This window comes from Diadema antillarum, unplaced genomic scaffold (genome assembly GCF_040938485.1).
Source record: "Diadema antillarum isolate AM-2024a unplaced genomic scaffold, OU_Dant_1.0 seq00000488_RagTag, whole genome shotgun sequence".
NCBI classification, from domain to species: Eukaryota; Metazoa; Echinodermata; class Echinoidea; order Diadematoida; family Diadematidae; genus Diadema; species Diadema antillarum.
Window position 1 is genome coordinate 678,552 of NW_027271450.1, and position 23,198 is coordinate 701,749.

Genomic DNA, 23,198 nt, shown 5'->3' on the forward strand with positions numbered 1-23,198 from the left:
TTATTCATTGGATATTGTATTTTTTTCTACTGATACACAACATTTTATGAACAATCTTCCTCTTTAATCTCCATCATCTAATGTTGAGAATGAACTAACTGTGGAATTGCTGCCATCCTATGAATACAGAATTTTGAAGGAAGAATTTTGTCACACTCAGTAGTATTTATTTGTAAAATGAATACATGTAGTTCTGACAGATCCTGTCAAGCATGTACAAGATGTATAGCAGCTACATGTACTTTGTACACTGTTTATGATGTATAACAGATAACTTTACTCATGCGTGACAGAAACTAATGACGATGATGATAATACTGATGAAGATGGCAACGACAACGACGATGATGATAATAATAAACAGCAACAAAAATAAAGATAATTGCATTAACGACTATAATAGATGATTATATAAAACACATAATGAAAATCATTATCATGAACACTAACTACACCTTCTAAGATATGTGTCATTGAAGAGCAATCACGGTATGAAAACAAATCATCTGCTTTGTTACAATAAACATGATTACATACAGCAAGCATAAAGAAAGGCAAACAATGCTGTTCATCATGTAGTTGCATGATGTCCAATATTTATATATAATATGCCTGACAAGGCACTCTCAAGAATCTTCGACAGCTGCTTCACTGACATAGAGGGCAGCATTCAACCACCATAGAATGGTAGCTGAGAGCATGACGTACTCAATGAAGAGAGTTGTGTGGGCAGAAAATGGGATTTTAAATGGTATGACAAGCTTAGCAAGAATTTTTAAATGTTCTGTTCTGTTCTGTCGATCTGACAAACACTTGTCAGCACATCCAATTAAAAGTACTGTCCAAGAAAAAAAAAGATAGTAAAAAAGTATTGAATTTCAGTGCAAGAACTGTATACCATCCAGAATAGTTTTGGTGATTGTGAAAACTATCATGCACTGTGTGTATATCACAGGGCTTTAAGCTAATGGACAACTTCAAGTAAGTAATAATTGCAATGTTCAATGTATACATTAAAAAAACAAAATCACAACCTCCCAAGCGTGGAAAATCAACAACAACAACAATGTATTTCTCATGAGAAAGGCATACACTATGGAATATTGTGTTGAGAATGGAAGTCTCTTTTTAACGTAAGAGACATCCATTCTCAATACAATACTGTACAAGCTGACATTTCTGCGTACACATATTTTCGCAAATTGCTACTATTTTCGCGTGTTGTTAATTTCGCAGTTGCGAGGGTCTAACTGAACTTACTTGAACTCTCACAAAGAAACTAGAGTTGTCTAAACTAAGAGTACCATACATGTGTAAGTACTAGTACTTTCTCAATTTGAAAGTAAAACAAAATTATATCAAACTAGAAATGTCGCTATGGCGACTGGTATGCCTCCGCCAAAATGCATGATTCTCCTAATAGGTCTATAGTACATGTGGACAGTGTGTGATTACATTTTCACAAAATTGGCAAAATATTAAAATGATGTGTTTGTAACAAATGTATTGAATGTTTACCTTCCTTGACCTATGTTTAATTGGATGAATAGGAGAGCATGTATTTGGGGATTTAGAACTTTAAATTGACTTTGACCCTTTCATAAGTTTATGCACTGAGTAATTTTCAAGGTATGGAGAAAAAGTGCAATTTCTGTATTGAACAGTAAATTGTTATCATTTTCATCTGGCCTTTGATTTTTAAGAGAATCACTGTCAGTCAGAACATACATATTATGTACTAAGTTTCAAGATAGTCTTGAGCCACTTCCGAGATATGGAGAAAGAAGTGAGTTCAGCACTTTCAATTGATCTTTGACCTTTTGACCTTTGACCTTCTTGGCAAAAAAAAATCCCAGAGAATCTGTATTGGGTTATACATGCATACATCAAGTTAAAAAAAAAATAATCCTGCTGGCATTGCATAAATATAAGGAAAATAGTAAAATTTTGAAGTATTGCCCTTGACCTTTGACCCCTGACCTTTGACCCATGAACCCTAAATTCCCTAGATAACCACTGCCAGTTAGTACATGCATATATACTATGTTCCATGAAGATACCTTGAACAATTTCCAAAATACAGAGAAAAAAGTGAAATTTTAAAATTTTACTTGACCTTTGACCTTTGACCTTTTGACCTCATGACCCCAAACTTTTACCAGAGAATCTTAATTGGGTAATACATGAATACACTAAGTTTCAAGAAAATATCTTCAGGCATTGCATAGATATGGGGGAAATAGTGAAATCTTAAGCATTTGACCGTGACCTTTTGACCTTTGACCTTGAGCATGTGCACCCAAAAGTTGATAGGCACAACTCCACCCCCTAATACACATACATGCCAAGTTTCATTAGGATACCTCAAAAGGTTTTGGTAGTTACCCTGTCCACAAAATTCATTACGGACGGACGGACGGACGGACGGACAACCCGAAAACATAATGCCTCCGGCACCACTTCGTGGCGGAGGCATAAAAAGAAATACTTTAAAAGGACTTTCGAAATTCATGCCGAACATCGACAGGCGAACACTGAGAATGCAGCTGCAAGAGTAGACTGAACGCACTTTAAACAGCTATAGCTAGCTGTACTGTGTGACGTGCGTGCACAGTCAACAAGTTGAAGGCTAGCTAACATTAGGCGCAGCGCAGGACGGGATACAGTGAGTAGTGTACTGTACAGCACTATATTCTAACGCGATCCTGTAGCACATGGCATGGCTTGATTTTCATTTCCTTGCATTGTTTTCACACGTTTTTTTATTTCGCGTGTTGTTATTTTTCGCGGTTCAAAGGCGATTCGCGAAATTCGCGAAAATAAAACCACCGCAAAAATTTCAGCTTGTACAGTATTATACAAAATAGTGAATTCCTTGGGTGCCCGCACAAAGGTCGCTATCGCGCAACACGGATAACAAGTAAGTAAACATATATACCAAATTTGTCGATAGTGGCCTTTGTGCAGGCATCAGATGAATTGTCACGAGTGCGAAAAATCAACAACAACAACAATGTATTTCTCATGAGAAAGGCTTGCACTATGTAATACTGTATTGAGAATGGAAGTCTCTTTGTAACTTAAGAGACATCCATTCTCAATACAATATCATACAAAATAGTGAATTCGTCGGGTGCTCGCACAAAGGCTGCTAAGCGCAACAACTTAGTATATACCACATTCGCCGACAGCGGCCTTTGTGCTGGCACCCGACTAATTGTCACGAGTGCGATGGTCCAAGAGTTGAATAGAGCGCCTTATCTTTTACCGAGTTTCACACAACACAGTGGACATCAACAGTTGTGGTCCACACAGATTCTTTAACAGAGTACAAAAATGGCAACCAATTTTTCATGAAGGGCAAAAGAGTAGCACAGTTGCAGTCAGTCGCATGCGAAACTGACTTGTTCACAGTAATATGAGAGACAGAGTGTGCGCTTATAACTGTTGAGTACAGTGTGCATTGAAAAGGTTTGTTGATTTTGATATCAGACGTGTGCCATGGAACAAAAATTAGGAGTCGATAACAATTTTACATGGGAGTCAAAGGAACTTGGTGACGTCAGCCATGTGATCTCCATTTTTGCTCAAATGAAATTGCACAGCCATTCAAACAGCGACAGCACACAAGATAAGCATTCAACCAATCGGATAGCTACATTCTTTTCTGTGTTCTATAAAATCACTTTTCATAACCTATTTCACTCACAAGTTTGCCAACAAAAGTAAGTGAACTATTATGAATATGAGATCAAAATTGTTGTCTACAAACACATGGGATATTTTTTTAGATTGCCACAAGACTGAACTGTAGATAACGTGAGAAGATAATAAGAAAATAAGTAAGGAAAAAAAGTGGAAGAGAAAACTAAAACAAAAATAACAAGACATAAAAAAAGTAGCAAAAAAAGGAGAAGACAGACAAGAATACAGACAAGAGATAATAAAGGAAAAGAAGTAGACAAAAATAAGAATTTAGAATGATTGAAAAAGGAAACAAATAACCCTATCCTGGAGTACTATGTAATGTAATGTATGGTGATTTAATGGTGATTTAAAACCATTGGTATTCTACATGTACCTGAGGGTAGCCACTACATATATGCCACGATTTATGCACAAAGCCCTAAGGGGAGGGGGTGGGAATAGGGGAGGCAGGCATGTTCTATTGAGAATGTGAAATACATTGCAGGGGATGTATGTTAGCCAATGTCTATTGAGAATATAAACTACTTATATTGTACATTAAAGGGATGGTATGATAACCAAATACTAACTAATCACAACTGAAAATGACTCAGAGTAAAAGGCAGCAGATGAGTAATTACCACCATAACTAGATAAAAACATGAGCACAAATTGACTGCATTTTGCATATCTGACTGTTCAATGCCATGTATTGTATCACATAATAGGTATTGTTGTATGTTGCAAAATATTCAGAAACATTTGCTGGCTTGTCAAAAAACCATGTCATTATGAACAGATACAGGGTTGTATACAGAAAGCACAGTTGATTACAAAGTCATCTGTATTGATGAAAACTGTGTCTCTTTATGAACATAAGTTGAATGAATATTCCAAGGGTGGATTATTAAAAAAAAAAATGTCTATGTGAAGCATGCAATTTATCTTGGTGCTGTTCAGTAGTGTAAACATGTCAAGCTCTAGCTTCTTTTTTTTTGATTTGTGTATGCGAAATTTAAATGATTTCAGTGTAAAACAACAACAGATTTAGTCAACAAATCTAAATCTTGCCTTTACATAGCTCTTATTTCATTTACGTTCCAAAAAAATTTTGAAATACAAAAAGAGATATGAGACATACGAGTGTATTACAAAAGAGATAACAAAATATATTGCAAATATTGATACAGGGTGAAGGAGGTTTGGTCTATCAAAATGAAAGCTTTGCAGGCTCTTTGGTTTTGCTCCAAACCTCCCCTAAAAGCTAATCTAATGTGCACAAGTGACTGACCCTCCATCAATTTCATGGAATCAAAGTTCAACCACGATGAATTCTTATTCAGGATTCAAACATCAATCAAACCAATGCCCTTCTCATGGCAACACCAAAACACACTTCCGATGTTTCCACACAAAAGAAAAGCACTTTCTCCATTCACTCAGTATTTGCATCACATACATCAAAGACTCAATATGAATCAAAGTGTGGTCAAAACTCACTCTTTGTAGTGGTTCTGGACAGTGGTCAGCTCTACAGGTAGCACAAACGTGTGTTGGTCATCTGGAGGGTGACCTTTGTAGTGGGCCAAAGCACTCCTATTACAGAACAGAAAGAGACAACAGTAAATAAGAATGTTATGCTTATAAGTTATTGAGATATTTCCTACTTACATCATGAGCATTTGTATAGCTGCATCCAATACCACTGATATATTGTAGGCATGGTATGGTAATTTTCCTTTGTTGTATAAGAGTGGACTGGAATGCCAGCTTGACTAAAGCTCCTCTCAAAGTTTTTGTCAGAAATCAGTCATTGCCCATAGTAATGGAGTACTAGTATTAGAGAGAGATTATATGTGTTAGGGAATATATTACATTACCGAATCTAGGCTCATATTGACAAGCTTTCTTTACTGCATGGTAACCGAATGCTGTAATCATTAGCAAGCAGTCACATGTTCATCCTGATTTCTTTGTGATAGACTCGCTGACCAGTGACACAATCTTTACAATGAACGCCTTCTTCAATATGGCTCATGTATTAAAGCAAACAGTATCAAACATCTGAGCAGTATCATTTTATACCTTGCAATATAGTTAGTTCAGCTTTGTATTCAATATCATTTGTTCAAGGAGTGAAAAAAAAATAATAGATGCAGTTTTGTCTCACAATAGATTACTAAGCGCACTGACCTAATAAGGGTGAGAATGTTGTTGGTGGGCAGTCCGAGGGATTGGGAGGCCAGAATGGTCAGCCCCAGGACACAATTCAGACATTCCAGGCGAGAGACCAGGTCAGCAGGGGTCAAGAGGCCAATGGGAGTGATGTACCACTCCAGGGAGTGAAGAGTGGTCAGTTTCTGGGCTGGACAATGATGGACAAACAAACATCTTGAAGCTATGACTACAATAATGGACACACTATAATTGTGGTGACATTTACTATCTGCCTCATTTTGAAAGAGATTGAGAATAATATATACCTCTCAAATTTACTGCACATCATTACACTGTTTCCCACAGATGTCCAGATATGAACACTTTGTGCACTACATTCACTAGCACAACTCAGTCTACAGCTTGCCAGCTTTGCACATTTTTGCCAAAATGCACAACCACACACAAACCGATCAATAAATCGCAATATGCTGCTGTGTATTTAAAGCGACATAGCCATAGCTTTGTCATAAAATTTGCATCACAGCAAAGTGCCAGTTACTAGGGACAATCAGCCTATACAATTCCCACTCTAGAACACCAGAAGTTATCAGGACTCTCACTGAGCAGCTTCTTCCACCATTCATTGTGGCCAGGTTTCAGGGGAATCAACTAAATACCCACATGATACCATGGCAAGTCACAGCAAAGTACATGGGCATGCAATGGGGTAATCCTTAGACTGATTACTATTTCACAGCCATGGACCCTAACAGTCTGCATACCGATGAAGAAGTGCGTGTAGTCTCTCTGGAGCTTGTCAATACCAATCTCCACCAAGAGGACCATTGGGAACTGGCGCAGGTCCAGGACATGTGAGGGGTCCTTGTACAAAAGGCGGATCTGTTCCGCCAGAGACGTCTTGTTGTTGCCATGGATCTGTGAATAAAAGTCATATCATCCTGTTGATTCTCTGCTCATCTGATTTAGCACTCATTCACAGAAAAGAAAAATACTTTCTTGAATTTGTTGTCCTGAAGATGGATCAAAGTTGCAGATAGTGATTTTAGCAACACAGAAGCACAAACTTGAATACCGGTACACGTGAGCACAATCTGATGCTTTTGTTTGGCAGTTGTCTAAGCAGTCTCCTGCATGATTATCCCTCTGTAAGATATTCCACAAACATCCTATTTAAAAAGGGAGATATTACTGTCAACACAAACTTTTATACACCCCTCACCTCAAGAGGTCACTCTTCAAAATCGTACCAAGTTTTTAGAAAACACAAGCGGACAATTCTAAAAAAAGGAGAATAAAAATAATGATTTTGGCCCAGAAAGCTTAGACTGATGGAAGGGACTTCCCCATTCCTGTCCTACCATGGGTTGTATCAGTCCCTTGTTCAGCTCACTGATGACGAGGGCAAAGGCAGTCTTGATGTCGTCATAACAGGTGGCATTGTCCCGCAGGATGATCCAGATCTTCTCAGTGAAGTCCAGGTCACTCCTATCGAAGGCTGACCTCCAGCAGAGCTTGTTTTCTCCGTCTTCAGACTCATCACCAAGCTTCCTCTAAAACCAAGCACACAAGACAGAAGAGACATGGCCATCACATAAAAGAATCAACCTTCCATGCAGTTTTCGTATAACATAGATGGTGGGTCACTCACTGCATTTGATGCATACAAAGTGCACTTAAAACTTTATGTATTGTGCTGCTGATGCCATTGCTTTCTATTTTAATATTCTACTTCTTCCTGTCTTTTCCCAATGATTAACATGTTTGATTGCACTTCAGTGAATTCATCATGCCAACAAGAAATTTCATATCAGAGCGCACATGTTTATAATTTTTGCACCTTATCTTATCACTTTAAAATAATATTTGTGACTTCCTTTCATGCAGCAGAGAGATTCTCTGACCTTCTCTAACATTTTTTTTTTTTAACATTTAGTTGTATTTATCCCATTCATGACTTGTTATTCCAAAATCATTATGGATCTTTTTAGCTAACAAAATTTAGGATTATCCAGATTACAGCAAATTTTGTTGTACAAAGATTTATTTGAAATCATCTCCACCACAAAAAAAAAAAAAAAAATCTTTTTCAGCACATGAAAATAAAAGCATACACACCTAAAAAGACCAATTCTAGGCCATATTTTTCTAAAACTTTTGGTTAGCATGATGCTACCACATTACAACCAAGAACTGAACAAAACAACGTGGTGATGGGGAGTTGTTTTTACCCTGTACTGTGGCCCCTCCCTGATGTCTGCTAGCAAGTCATTGATGAGATCCTCGATGGAGACCTTTCGCTCCTTGGTCGGCCAGCTGACTTCTCTGGTTGTCAAACTCCTTGTGAACATCTACAACCAAGACATACAGGCAAGCACAGAGATGAAGAGGAGAGAGAGTGGGAGAATTAATTGTTAGATAACAAGAGAAGGTAAAATACTATACAGTCAAACATGTCTATAGCGGCCACCCAAGGGAAATGAAAAAAGTGGCCGTTATAGACAGGTGGCCGCTATAGACAGGTAATCCAACTTTATGTGCATTGCCTATACATGCACATATACATGTATCATCGTTGGATACATCGATAAGTATTTAATGTACATAGTGTACATGCGTAAGTATACACACGTGTATTTCATGCATTGAACAATGCCGGTGTTTATGAAATTGTTGCATATAGTAGCATGTGTACAGTCGTGAAGAAAGCTTAACACTAGTGCATTATTATGACTGAATAAGTGATGAATGCAGCGGTGGCGATCACTGAACGTTGCCCATGAATGTCTGGCACGGCCACAAATCAGAAAAACATGCTGAATTACCGGCTCTGTGGCCGCTATAGACAGGTTAAAATCTACAGCGGGAAACAAAATTTGTGGCCGCTGGCCGCGTTAGACAGGTGGCTGCTATACAAAGGGTCTTTAATAGGGCTTTCCTCTCAGGGGGATTTTTCATTGGCCGCTATAGACAGGTGGCTGCTATAGACAGGTGGCCGCTATAGACAGGTGGCCGCTATAGACAGGTGGCCGCTATAGACAGGTTTGACTGTAGATCCTTTACCATTTCGTAAAAAGAGACAGATTCACGCAATTCATACAACTGGTCAAAATTAGACAAGCAGCACTCTGATAGTGGAGCTGAATATGGGTTGAACAGCTGTCTTGTTTTGAACAGATGGAAAATATAAGCAGCAAACAACAGGTGCAATATAGAGGTTTTATGAAATTTCAGATCTTTCAACATCTTGTCCATACTATTAACACGTTGAGGACGGACTGATTTTGCTACAACATGCATTTCCCACAGACACCTGCCCTCGCGTACTCAGGACTCGTCCTCAACAGGTTAAGAACTGGAAACTGTACACATTTAATTCATTTCATTGTTTAAACCATATCATCTGTCTTCAATACTGCTCATATCCCAAATGAATATTGAATAGTAAGTTTGTGATAACATACGCTGTCATATTCAGTATTCAGAACAGATACAATCATATAGGCAATGTAACAAGTAACTGCTATCCTTATCACATGTTGTGTAAATACAATTCTTAGAATTGGTTAATATATCAGAAATCTTTATCTGGTTACATGTGTGTTAAAGTAAATGTACAACAAAAAACTTACCACAAGCATACATAACTCTTGGTGGACAGCCAGTGGAGTGCTTGTTATATCACCTGGTACTGCACGAATAAGCTGAAGAAAGTGACAGAATGTGGCAAAACTTGATGTATCAGTAGCACAGACATGTATACAGTCTTGCATGGAACACATGCCAGTGAGCATATATTTGATTTTTTTTTTCCCTGAAAGTAAACTGCGTGGTAATCATGAGTATTGGTGTTTGCATGATACATCAAGTGAATGTAATGTGGATTTCCTTTCACTTCCAAACAACCTACTTGAATAATTTACTATAGGTATTCTACTCAACAATATTCCTTCACAGGACTTACAAATGAGAAAGAGTAAGTTGTCACTATTTAAATCTATTGTGAGCTTTTGACGGAAAGAAGAAGAACTGTTAACAGGCTGAATGCTAATGCCTTTATTACTGGCATTGGCACTAAGTTTATTAGTCTTTGCTTCATCCATTGTTTCTACAGATTATGTAATAAATATGATAACTTACATAATAAACATTTATATATGTAAGTATATCAAGAAAGTTAACTTATATGTAACACATGGATAAATCAGGGCTGTATACTAACCCCCCCCCCCCTTTTTTTTTCTATTGATCTGATCTGTCTGTCGGACCAATAGGTACCCATTTTTTCAATTTTTTACTGGTCCGTTCCTGAAAGAGTTACTGGTCCGACAGTGATTTTTACTGGTTGGGGACTGTCGGACCAGTGCCAGTGTGCAGCATTGGATAGATCACTTAATACTCACCACTTTACACGAGGCATCTATGGGACTCTGCATAGTCTTCTTGACGTTACTCCAGGTGCATTCAACCGCGACAAAGGATGATGCATGAGTCTCACTCAGGGAGGTGTCTGCACACAGTGGACTGATGACTTCATACTGGGCAAACGCTTGGGTTATCATGTTCTGTGAGTGAAAAGCGTACCATATCTACATCACTAAAGCCATTGCCATCATCTTTGCAAAGCTCCTCCACACAGGTATCACAAATGATTCGTTTATAATCGGTATCACTCTATTAAACCATGTTTATGATGTAGATTGCAAAGGAGGTTCATCTGTATCTTTTATTTCAAAACTAGAAGACAGAGCATCGATTATGAACAAGAAGGATGTAAATAATGTGCAATTCAGTGATGATAACGGATACGTGTTCAGGTCAATTGGAGCCTAATAAGGTTTTGACAACACCTCATTGAATATGCATAATGTGGTAATGACTAATATGATTGCTCCATGAGAACATGCAAAAGTCCCATAACTTCTTTTTATATTTCAGGTCCATTTTCAATGTAACTTCTTCCAATCTACTTGTTTGATTGAACACTATTGAGGTTGAGTTGGACATTGTGCGGCTTTGCACTAATGTCCTTCTGTTTCTAAACTGACAAAATGTTACCTCTATGTCTCTATAAGCAATCTAACTCCCCCATTAAAGGTGAAAATCTCTAAAGGGACCTCAGATACACAGTCTGTCTGATACTTTGTTTATCAATTCTGACGAGTTGTCACATCACCCCTCCAGCATCTTCAAATGTGGGGCATAACAAAAGTTTATAATTGCACTATTCTCTCTCTGGATATGGCTTCTGTCACTGGTCAGTGCATGATGTGAAGGGGGGAATCCAGAATGACAATGTACTGTACCTTTGATGAGGCATCACCATGTCCACGAAGGAGAATTTCCTGGAGACTTGGAATATCTGACTTGCTCTGAATGGGACCTGTTCTCCGTCAAACAAACAAATGAGTCTATACTGGGTTGTCATGATTACAATTCTGGGTTGTCAGGATAAAAAAACAATCTTGCCATATTAAAAGCACATGTATCCTCTTTTTTTTTTCTGTTGTTTTAAATTGGCAACTATCAGCATTTATTTTAACTTGCCATCTTCAATGGATACTTTTTTTTAATGAACCAAAATGACATTAAAAGTTTCCTTATAATGTATATTGCATGTTTCAGCATGTACACATCAGAGGATTTATACTAGATGTCAGTCTTCTACAAGCAAAGTTTGCAAATCATCTTTCAAATTGCACATGACTTTACTCTAGCAACGTCAAACCACAACTCTGAATGACTGAGGAGAGTGTTTGAATCACACTTTTGGATCCACACCTTCACTGGTCACTGTCGTCACAACCAGCTGCCACTCATCTTGGCTTGACCCCTGGACGACCTCACAACCAAGCAGCGCAGTCCTCTCTGGATCCCGACTGTCGCACTGGATCCAAATTGGCAACAGGGGCGTCCTCTGGACTCCCCCATTGTTCTCACGCATGCTTGGACTGTGAATCAGGGAGTACATGGACAGGATGTCTCTGTGGACAAGGTGGGAGACCAGGAAATGATACGACAAATTTGCAACAGAATCTGTACAACAGAGCACACTAAATGAAAGGCATTCCATAATGACTGATCCAGCATAAAAATCAACACTGATTTCATAACCATCAATAAAGCTGATCAATTTTCAAGCAAGATAACATGCCATCTATATGAGAATTCTGGGAACCAAAGATAAGAGAACCTTTTACATATAACTATCAGTTAAACAGCAAGAGTTCATGTGATTTTTTTTTTCTCTCAAATTGTCTTGCAAATGCTACACTCTACACAGAGGATAAGAAATTTTGGAAATGTGTTTGAGATGGATAGTATTTACTTTTGATAATGACCATAAAGGGCCTCCCAAATACATAAAACCATGTAGATGCAAATGCCAGCAACAAAATTGCCTCTGCAAGACTATTTCTTTGGACATTTCATTTCATTTCATTTCATTCACTTCCACTTCAGATCATCATCGGATTCTAAAAAATACATAATATCAAATATGATAACGGCATAATGTTGATCTAATAAAAAGAAAAATGTGAACCATGTCACATGGCACTCATGGCTATGTAATTGCAAAAGCAAACATTTCCGCACATCTGACACGATACTGCATAACACTTTGTTTTCATAATGTGTGATATGAAATACCTTGCATCCTCAACAGCAAACAGACTTGTGTCCTGAGGTTGACTCTCAAATCCACTGGTGTCTTCTCTCTCTGGAGTGATGTCTAGCTCTGAATCCCTTGATGTGTCCCCATTGTGGTATGATGAATCACATTTGTCAACCTTAAAATGCATGAGAAACACAGTGGGAAGACATGATGTGTACATTAGGCTGCGTTCACATAGAAGTATACGGTATTTGGTATTCGCTATGTGCCGTCAAGTCGACCCAGTACACCATCACCCGCACCATCAGCTCCCTTCTTCTTCCTCCTACACAATCATCTCAGCAATAACAATTTCTAAACTGCACCAGAATGTCAGTCTACATGCCTATTTTTGCTAAAGGGCAAATCCAGACCAAAATTTTCATGATTTCATAAACAAAAGATGGTATACACTGCTCGAAAATCGAACAAGGCCGACTCCCACTATGCTATACTATTCGCAGCTATTCAGTATTTTCGAACAGTGCCCTCTTATGTGAACCGGTGTTAGGAAATCCTATCGTTCGATTCAAGCTATTCGCGTGCCCTCGAAAACGAGCACCGAATACCTGAATAGTATACTTCTATGTGAATGCAGCCTTATGTACATGTACATTGCTACCTTTGGAGGTTAGTACATACTGAAACTTGGGTCAATGTGCTTTGGGCATGTCTTTTACTCATGGTCAAGTTGAATAATTTAGCATTGGTTTCTCAAGGCATTCAGAAGCATTACTTCTTTCTGTTTGCTTCAAGGTTTGTTTTGATTTCATAAGTTAATTGATATTTACCTTAAAAAAAGAGAGCCTATTTTCCTTCAGTTTTGTGTTTTTCTGGCTCACAGCTGGCAAATAAGGGTAAAAAGGTAAAAAGAGGAATATTATCTGTAATAATTTTGGTTGTTTACATACCGCACAAAGCTGGATAGACTCTCTTTCGACCAAAAACATCAGTTGATGCCTACTATTTCATTTTCAAACACTTTCCTTTGGATTGTGGATTGCTTGAAGTGATAGTGATCAGTATACTGTATTTATACTTGGCATATTGCATTGTTTTATATAAGACTTTGGGAGTCAGCCGATATTTGAGATATCAATAACTTGAAAAAATATACAGTATATCATCTCCGGGGTAGGAAATCACAAACTTTTCCAATAGAAATGGGTAATATTTAATTCTCATTCCAACCCTTTTGGTCTTGATTATGAATTCAACCAACAGCCACATTGTCTTCCAAACCACTCTCTCCCACGCCCCAACCCTTTCCCCACATTTTATACTTGCAAATTTCTACTGATGGACGGGAGTGTCAAAAGATACTTGCCTCATGACACATACCAGTAATACAATGCCCACAAAAGTACACTTGTTCAAAGAATTATACAATATGAATCCTGACATTCGTATGCAAATGAGTCTCTAGATATGTCAGTACACTTGCCATAATTTAAAACAAAAAGATCCATAAAACTCTCATACCCATGAGAATGATAGTCTAGGGAAAAAAAAAACTACATTTCATGATGGGCATACCATATAAAATGCATGATCTAGATGATGTACGCCATGTACACTCTGCATCAGTAAGCACAGCAAATGACATACAATGTACATTGCATGTACGGTACATTTGTAGTTTATAATAAATGGTACACACTGGACAAAATTGATACAAAACAGGAAAATACCCAATTTGTACCTGTCTTTCTCTGTTTTGGACCAATATGATGCGCTTCTTTTGCTCTGCCGGTGGCAAGAGTTCAGCTATTCTCGTATCACACACACAAGTCGGCGTCAGTTTGTAGTTGCCAAATTCCTGGACATCAGTGTCAATGCCTTCCTTGAATCTGAGAAAGAAATATAACATGAGCAAAGACTTGAACAGCTGACAATACTTCAAATGCTGAGTGATGTATTAATAGGTTGCTGGTGAAATTGGGATAATATTTACTTGTCACTGAATTTTTATAGCGACAAAGAAATAGTGCATTAGTGGCTTCCTTGCATTTTGAGTTGGCTCACTTCTTTGTGTTAAATCAGATGCAAATAAGCTTCTTAATACGTCTGAAACATACTCTGCTTCACCTCGTACCGGTAGACATCTGTTTCAGACTGTTACAAACTTACATTCGGGTAGATAATCAAATTACCAGTAATATGGATTGGTCTTGAGGAGGTTACAACATTTATTGCCTGAAATAGTATTGTAAATTTATTGTCCAAATTAAACACAAAAAGGCAATATAATTCTAGTGAGGGCAGTAATGGTAGAGTTGTCTAATTATCAATGTATGATGGGGGGTTGTGTTTCCGGACACTTAAAGGGATACTCCAGATGATTTTCATAATTTCACATCATGTAGTATGTAGTACATAAATCGACAACTCCATGTATAGATTTAAATAGTGGAATTTATTGTGGTTCTTGAGCAGAGAAACAATACTTCGAAAATCCTTAAACAAATTACACTGAACAAGGATGATGACATAGGAGGTTCATAATATTTCAGAAATATAGATCTCAGTGTAATTCCATTGCAATACCACTTGCTTGTGAGATCACCTGTGTATAAATCTACAAGTATGCATGCCTTCTTCTTTTGTTGTGCTTCCTTGAGCCCCAACTCATACATTCTTATGCCAGATGGTGACTCTACCATGTCATCATCCTTGTTCACTGCAATTTGTTCTAGATTTTGAAAATATTCTCATTCTTCATCCCATTTATCACAAATTCTGAAACTCTGTCCTCAGTATATTACAATTTATAGTTGTTCAAATGTAAAAATCTGAAAATCATCCGGAGGTCTCCTTTAAGTTCGCGTGTGAAAACCCTTACAAACACACAGCCATGATACGCAGGGTGCCAATGTCAGGGTTGGTTTTATTCCTGGGGACCTGGGTGCGTCATTTTCATTACAGACGAACTTACAATTCGCGTCCAGTCCCACAAGCACAACCTGTCCCAGGGGCGGATCCAGGAATTCTGTAAAGAGGGGGCGCGTTTAAGGGGGGCGCACGCACCCCTCCCCCATTTTTTTCTTTTTATTTCTTTTGTTTCAACAAAAAATAAAGGGGGGCGTGCGCCAGTTGCGGTCCTCCCTGGATCCGCCACTGTGTCCGGTCCCACAACGCTTGGTCATACTAGGGACATTCTGCTAGCTAGTACTGTAGTTTTGTTTAGATCTTCTTCAGTTCTGTATGATGGGGGGTTGTGTTTCCGGACACTTTACGTTCGCGCGTGAAAAACCTTACAAACACACAGCCATGATATGCAGGGTGCCGATGTCAGGGTTGGTTTTATTCCTGGGGACCTGGGTGCATCATTTTCATTACAGACGCACTTACAATACGCATCCGGTCCCACAACGCTTGGTCATAGACATAGACTCTAGTCTAGATCTAGCCTAACCCCGTCGCGGGGCGCTGTAACCCTTTACGATACGTATTTGTCCGTATCAGTTCGGGAAACCCACTCACAAGGGGGGCCCCTCCTTTAAGTAACCCGTCCCCCTTACAAGTAACCCCGTCCCCCTTATAAGTAACCCCCGGGGCACCCCTTATAAGGAGTCTCCACGCTTTTTTGCAATGCAATGCGAAAATGAAAGGACTGCGGCAATTCGCTTGATTATGTCCATAAAGCTTCACAAGTTTCCTAGTTACTCACGAAATTTGAGCAAAATCGGTTTGAGGCATCATATCTAAAATCATGGATTTAAATGCGATGTCAAACGACCCATGCAAATGCTGAAATGCGAGCGATTACTGGCGCGAGTGTCGCCAGGCGCGGGGGCGCGGCAATGCTTGAGTGCAGACGTGGCGACAGAGTACGAGAGAGTCTCCGTACTCAGTCGCCACGTCTGCACTCAAGCATTGCCGCGCCGCCGCGCCTGGCGACACTCACGCCAGTAATCGCTCGCATTTCAGCATTCGCATGGGTCGTTGGACATCGCATTTAAATCCATGATTTTAGATATGATGCCTCAAACCGATTTTGCTCAAATTTCGTGAGTAACTAGGAAACTTGTGAAGCTTTATGGACATAATCAAGCGAATTGCCGCAGTCCTTTCATTTTCGCGTTGCATTGCAAAAAAGCGTGGAGACTCCTTATAAGGGGTGCCCCGGGGGTTACTTATAAGGGGGACGGGGTTACTTGTAAGGGGGACGGGTTACTTATAAGGAGGGGCCCCCCTTGTGAGTGGGTTTCCCGAACTGGTATGGGGTCGCTGCTGCGGTTAGATCTAGTCATACACTGTAGTTTACTAGACACATTTAGGCCTATGTGACTAGTACTGAGTACTGTAACCCCGTCGCGGGGCACTGTAACATAGTAACCCAACTTGGTACGTGTTGGGGTCGCGTTGCTGGTGCGGTTAGGCCTACTGCTACTGCTACTCAGTTTAAAAAGAAAAAAAAAAGTTTTGATGGCTCTTCTCTCACATCACGGCTTTACCACCATGACCAGTGCAGTGGGGCAGTGTCAGTATATGGTCATGGAGATGTTTGGCTGTATAAATATTAAGATTGCATTCCTTTTGTTATACGTACCTTTGTAAAACTTCAAGAAGCTCCTCAATATTCTGCTTCACTGCTTCCATCACTAAGATTTTTACCCCACCGATCGCAAGTGAAGTGCCTTGCTTGTCGTGTCCTTACCGCGATACCGCTTCCTCGCTCGGAAATTGATTGTTTGTAGATTGGGCCTACAAAAATTACTCGTTTAAATTACTCTTTATAATTCCTCCCACTTGGAAGGCGAAATATACTGGATCAGACGTAGACCCTTGGGCCTTGATGACGTTGCTCATCAGTTCACAGCAATTGGTGCAGGTTTACTTAGATAGAGTATAATTACTGTCGTCGATGTTCAGATGTTGCCGGTAGTCGGTAGTCAGTGCGTGGTCTACCGGTCGGTCGCGGGTCGGTAAAGGGCCGGTCTAGGGGCTCCGTCGCAGCGGCTCTCGCTGATTACAGCACCGTCGCCTAAAAGCAAGAACCCAAATTTCGCGCGGGTGTAGATGCTCTTCATTGTAACAATATATTTGTGTGCGCAGCTCAAAAGTACGAAGCGAGTAGCGCAAGCGCTGAAATGATAACTTCCATTCAAAGTGTACGAGTACTGTGGTATCTGCACAGTACAGAAAGAAGAAGAAAGGGGTCCGGGGTTGGATACTTGATACTGTACTTAGATACTTGGATACTTGGATACTTGGATCTTGAACTATTTATGCCTCTGGATCATGCCACTCGGGATTTTTTTTTTCACTAAAGGTTAATTCTATTTAACTACCTGCTTTAACTGATTCTTGTCTTCCTTCTCTTTCCTCTCTCTTCTTTTCTTCATGCAGTCCTTTCCTATTTTTTTTCTTCATCTACATCTTGCTTCCTTCTTTTAATTCTCCTTTTTCATTTTTCATTCTTTTCCTTTACTCCTCCTTTAACTTCTTCTTCCTTTTCACGGATGCAGTATACGTACGTGTTTCTTGGGTGCTATATTTTGACTGAAAAATACGATGTAATGACTTCTGTTTAATATTTTGATCAGTAAAATCATAATCGTGAGATGCTAAAATGCTATCAAATGGTAACTGGCACGCCGTAAGGCCTACTATGAGTGATCATATCGCAATATCAATTAAAGAGGAAATCCACTCCAAAAATAACTAACCTGGAAAAGCATAGGGAAAAGAATTCCCTACAAACTTGCAAAAATGACAAAAAATTAGATAAAAAATAAAGAAACTCTGACATTTTGAAATTTCACAATTTTTCAGAAAACAGTTTTTGACCATATGTATACAGTCCTCATGAAGATTCAAATAAGCGAGTTGATGAAGTCAAGTTGTATATAATTGAATACAGTTGAAATATGAGATTTTTGTTATTTCTTTATGAAATGAATAAGAAATTGTGAGCATGACATCATCAACTTGCTGATCGTGGCATGATGACTGATTAAGAAGTGTTTTCCGAAAAGTTTTGAAATTCTAAAATGTCATAACTTTCTTATTTCTTAGCCGATTATTTGATTATTGATTATTATTTATCATTTTTGCAGTGTTCTGAAGAGATTTTTTGCTTTTTCTTATTAAATTGATTAAAAAAATGGCATAGATTTCTTCTTTAATAGGTAGGCCCTACTTGATTAGGGCCTACAGCAGGGGCCGCGGGAACGTTTTTCAGTTTTTTTTTTTTTTTTTTTGGGGGGGGGGGGGGGGCGGGGGGGCTGGGCAGCCGGGGGGGGTGTCTCAAGGTCAACCCCCCCCCCCCCCCCCACTCGACGGAGCTTTTGCGTTTTTAAAATCAAGATAAAGCGATCTGAAGCACACTTTTTGTGAGAAATTCGGGTAGTGTGACTTTTCCCCTGATTTTTCCCCTTTCCTTCTTTTTTTTCCTTCTTTTTTTTCACGATCCAAAAGTGGGGGGGGGGCTCCATCCCCCCAGCCCCCCCCCCCCCCCCGGCCCCTGTACAGTACTGCGGGTCAGGCTGTTGACCACCTGTCCATAACAGCTACTGACGATACAAGCTGCGGACATTCGTTATCACTCAACCTATTCGTGTACGCGGACTTTGTGTCGGTGGACAGAAATATATGAATTATCATACCCAATCGTGCTGCGCAGACTGTTTACCGCCTAGAATCTATGCGTTTACTTTTTTAAGAAAATAGTTCAAAAGATATTCCAGTCAATTTCGTTATTCAAGAAGAAAAATGCTATTCAAATCCAAAATTAGTATAGAAATTTATTGATAATTTTGTTATATGACTCTAGAATACAATTTTAAGGCTTAAAATAGAAATTGTGTAATATAGTTCCAGTCCTTTCCGACTTATCACTGAATTTCGTTCTGGACGATCTTTTCGCCTGTGGCAGCTCGCGTGACCATTTCGTGCAGAGACTGCCGGCAAAAAACAGTCAATATGGTAAGAAAACTTGAATCAAATAAGTAGAACATCACATTAAAAGTTGAACAGAATACATCATTCATAAAAAGCATATAAATTACGTGCGTTCTGAAAGGCAAAGTTCCTTAAATCAGTGATTGAATATATATCTGCTTCATTCATTTTCGCCACGAAGACATAGGCCTACATTTAGAGGCTATGCAGTCTAAGGTGTGCATGGTCGCACACACGGTACAGTGCGCGTGCGAAGGGCTGATTACAGAGGCATAGCGTAGGTAGGAAGCTGCACGTGCTCGTAAAACATACAGTAGCTTACCGCTTTGATACGGGAGTACGGAATGTTGTGTTGGAAGAAGAATAATAGTAATAAATCGTATTTGTATAGCGCATATGACAAAAAATAGATTAAGGTCTCTGCACATTGAAGGAAGGAGCTAATAGAAATTGGGAATAGAGACGAGAGAGAGGAGACGAGACGAAAAGTGACAGCAGCAACAAACAATCGAAACATTGTCATTGTCCATTGACATTGTACAGACGGTGGGTGATTTCAAGTTAGGTGCACTGCTAGTGCTATTGACCGACAAGTAACACAGTTATGTCTAATTCCACGAAAAACTTCCCATTTATAGTAATGACATTTGCTGGGTCAGTTTTTTGCTTCTTAGACACCATTGATACATACGCTATTGCGACGGTTTCAATAATTTTGGTTGAACGCAACTTCGACCCAGTTCCCCCCCGCATAAAAATGGTTATTATTTTTTCCAGCTTGGTTTTCAAACCAATCTGGAAAAAATATATACAGGATTATTCAGTTAATATTTTGACTCGCCTCTTCCACTGTTTCCTCCTGTTTTCTGGTTTCCTCCGCTTCTTTGCAGCGCTCCCTAATTCATCGCCGCCTTCGTTTGAAAAATGACCGCACGAATGTCTATGGCAAGCCAAATGCTCCATACAATTACCCTCTATATCGATACACTTATGTTTATTGACTAAAGTACTAGAAAGTTATTCGAGCCCTAAATTTAACTTCATAATAATGATGGGACATTTACTGCAGGGCTGCCAACTCTCACGCATTGAGCGTGAGACTCGCGCAATTCAACCAATTTTGACTGTCTCACTCTGATAAACGAAATCTCACACTAAACCCCCAAAATGGAATTTACATGACTACAAAAATTAGTATATCACTAAATTCTCTGATATTCCGAATATCGATATGCCCAAGCCCATAATTTCGAGATTTTCCCGCGTGGGTACGTGTAAAGCTTAACCAATAATAATCGTTTTCGGTTCGCGCACAAAGACGAGCTATTGGATTACGATTGGTTTCTACCTATACCACGTGAGCGTAGCTTGTACTTTTGGCAAATTACTGTACATGTATGGCTATGACGTGTGCTTTACATCGCGCGCTTTACATACATTGACTGTGTACGTAGTACGTATGTACGTACGGCCGCACAGCAGGCCGCCAGGCGCTTGCCAGGAGGTCGCTCCGCTCTCTCACAGTGTCTCCCGCCAAACTCTCACTCAAGGTTGGCAGCCCTGTTTACTGTGTCTGCTTCAAAGCACTGGAACAATTTACCACTTAAAGGGATCGTACAGTTATGGTTGAGACCTAATTCCAGGTTTCTAACATTTTTTGGTGAAATAATGAGAAACCTCTTATAAAATGTGAAAGAGCATGTAGTTCTATGAGGAATTCAATGTTTATTTGATGAAAATTGGTTTTGAAATGGCTGAGATATCAAAAAAGAGCGATTCTGATAAAGTGTGGGACCCACACTTTATTACGATAGCTTTGTTTTACTTTGTTTTTGGATGTTTCAGTTGTTCCAAACCCGATTTTCATCAAATAAACTTTGAATTCCTCTCAAAATGGTATGTTCTGTACTATATCATAAGTGTTTTCTTGGTATCTCGCAAAAAGTTAAAAGCCCAATTCTCATCTCCACCAAAACTGTACTAGCCCTTTAACGTTAGACAGTCTCCATCAGTCCGTGTTTTCAAAAACGCCTTGAAAACACATCTTTTTAGTAGCAACTAGTTTGTAGCTGTAACATTTTATCCAATTACACATACTGTCGTATATGTTTTGAATTGATTGTAAGTGCTTTGGACCTTGTGGGAAAAGCGCAGGACTATAAATAATAGTAATAATGATAATAATTTGTTCCGTAACTCTGCTGCTGTTAGTTGAAAAGATCTTGCACCGTAAAATTGTGTTGATATTGTGGGGGAGTACAACAGAAGTGTGAACTGAGAGCGAAGATTTCTTAACATAACGAAGTGTGACACGTCGCATATTATAGAAGGGTCTAGGCCTACGTGGATGCGAAACTGGTCTCCAGAGTTCCTATTTCAGCAATTGAGAGGTTTAGGGATGCGAGGCGACACACACATCATTATTGCAAACTAACTGGCCATAAGATATAGTAGCCTGTACGCTGTACGTTAGGCAGATACTGAGAATAGTGTTCTGGATGCCAGCTTATTCTGGATCCGACTCTCAGTGGCTGGCTAATTTAACTTTAAGATTGGGCCCAAAGAGGCTTAACTAATAAGACACAAAAGTGTGCGCTAATCCTGTACAAAACTAATGGACAGTGGCGGTCCTCATGCGTATTACGCACGTCACCTGAGACGCGCTGTCTTGACACTTGATAAACAACAGCAGCGGCTTCAGGGACAGCGCGTCTCAGGTGATGTGCATCTTTGCTTGAGACGTGATGTCTTTGAAGATATTGTTGTTTATCAAGCGTCTTTGATTGTGAGATCATGTTGTTGCCAAATTTTTACCTCCACGAAATAATCCTTATTACTTTAAAATCTCGTTCTTCAAAATAATATTCCCTTAATCGAAAAATAGCTACGACTATAATTTTTAAATCTTTTTAAGATAATAAAAATACCACTACCTATGGAAATGAATGATGTTCCTAGGTGTACTGAGTTTGTACTTAGCTCTCTTTTGTATCATCATGTAGGGTACAGTGCGGGTCACCAAATCGTCTGACACGATAACACGGTTCGTTAAGTCGCACGCACAACAAGGATGAATCGTGTAAATGCGCAGTTTACCCGATACAAAAGCCGTTCCGACTCAGCGAACTTGAGAGCAATCGTGCTTCTGTCTCAAATACACGATAATTCCAAAGCCTGCTCCGCCAGGTACGAATCGAGTAATCGTCGAATCGGGTAGGAAATACACGATTCGTCCGCGCACGTACGTACGTACCCGGTACACACACATTGTACACGTACACGCACGCGCTGGATAGGGAGCTGACTGTACAGTACCCGACTCCTTAGCTTACAGTGCTGTACTGGCTCTGTGTACTAGTGTGTCTGCTGCGCTGGGCGATCGGCGCGGTACGTGTCCGCCAGGGAGGTGGAAAGAGACCTCCCTGGTCCAACGTACCGGCGGCGCGGCCTAGCAGCTTAGCTCCTTGGCTGGTTCGACTGTGTGTACTGTATCGGATATGGAACTGCAGATTCAGTTGTTCAAAAAGATTCGTACAGCACTCGCATTTACGAGAGACAACATTATTTCATGCCGCGATTTTATATGCAGATGATGCATCCGATGCAGATGATGCATCCATGCAAGTTTGATCCATGTTTACTTTACAATAAAAATTGGTGTTGTCGAATAGAACAAAAAACTGTTTATCTGTACGAAGCTGAAAAGTGAAGGGTAGGCCTGATTAAAAAAAAAAAAAAAAATCCTTCCACTTAGCTTTGTCATCATCTGGTA

At 39.5% G+C, this 23,198-nt stretch overlaps 1 protein-coding gene across 1 annotated transcript in view; it reads right to left on the minus strand.

Moving 5' to 3' along the window:
- The window catches only part of LOC139733734 (protein zwilch homolog), a gene marked incomplete at its 5' end in the record, with an annotated part of 66,873 nt that extends 54,319 nt beyond the window's left edge, over positions 1 to 12,554 (minus strand). The window contains 10 exons of the mRNA XM_071644543.1: positions 5,188 to 5,283; positions 5,881 to 6,052; positions 6,630 to 6,783; positions 7,227 to 7,418; positions 8,097 to 8,216; positions 9,498 to 9,569; positions 10,269 to 10,430; positions 11,172 to 11,248; positions 11,647 to 11,849; positions 12,517 to 12,554. Coding sequence (XP_071500644.1) covers positions 5,188 to 5,283; positions 5,881 to 6,052; positions 6,630 to 6,783; positions 7,227 to 7,418; positions 8,097 to 8,216; positions 9,498 to 9,569; positions 10,269 to 10,430; positions 11,172 to 11,248; positions 11,647 to 11,849; positions 12,517 to 12,554 — 1,286 coding nt within the window. The remainder of the gene's footprint in view (positions 1 to 5,187; positions 5,284 to 5,880; positions 6,053 to 6,629; positions 6,784 to 7,226; positions 7,419 to 8,096; positions 8,217 to 9,497; positions 9,570 to 10,268; positions 10,431 to 11,171; positions 11,249 to 11,646; positions 11,850 to 12,516) is intronic.
- Positions 12,555 to 23,198: the final 10,644 nt, after the last annotated feature.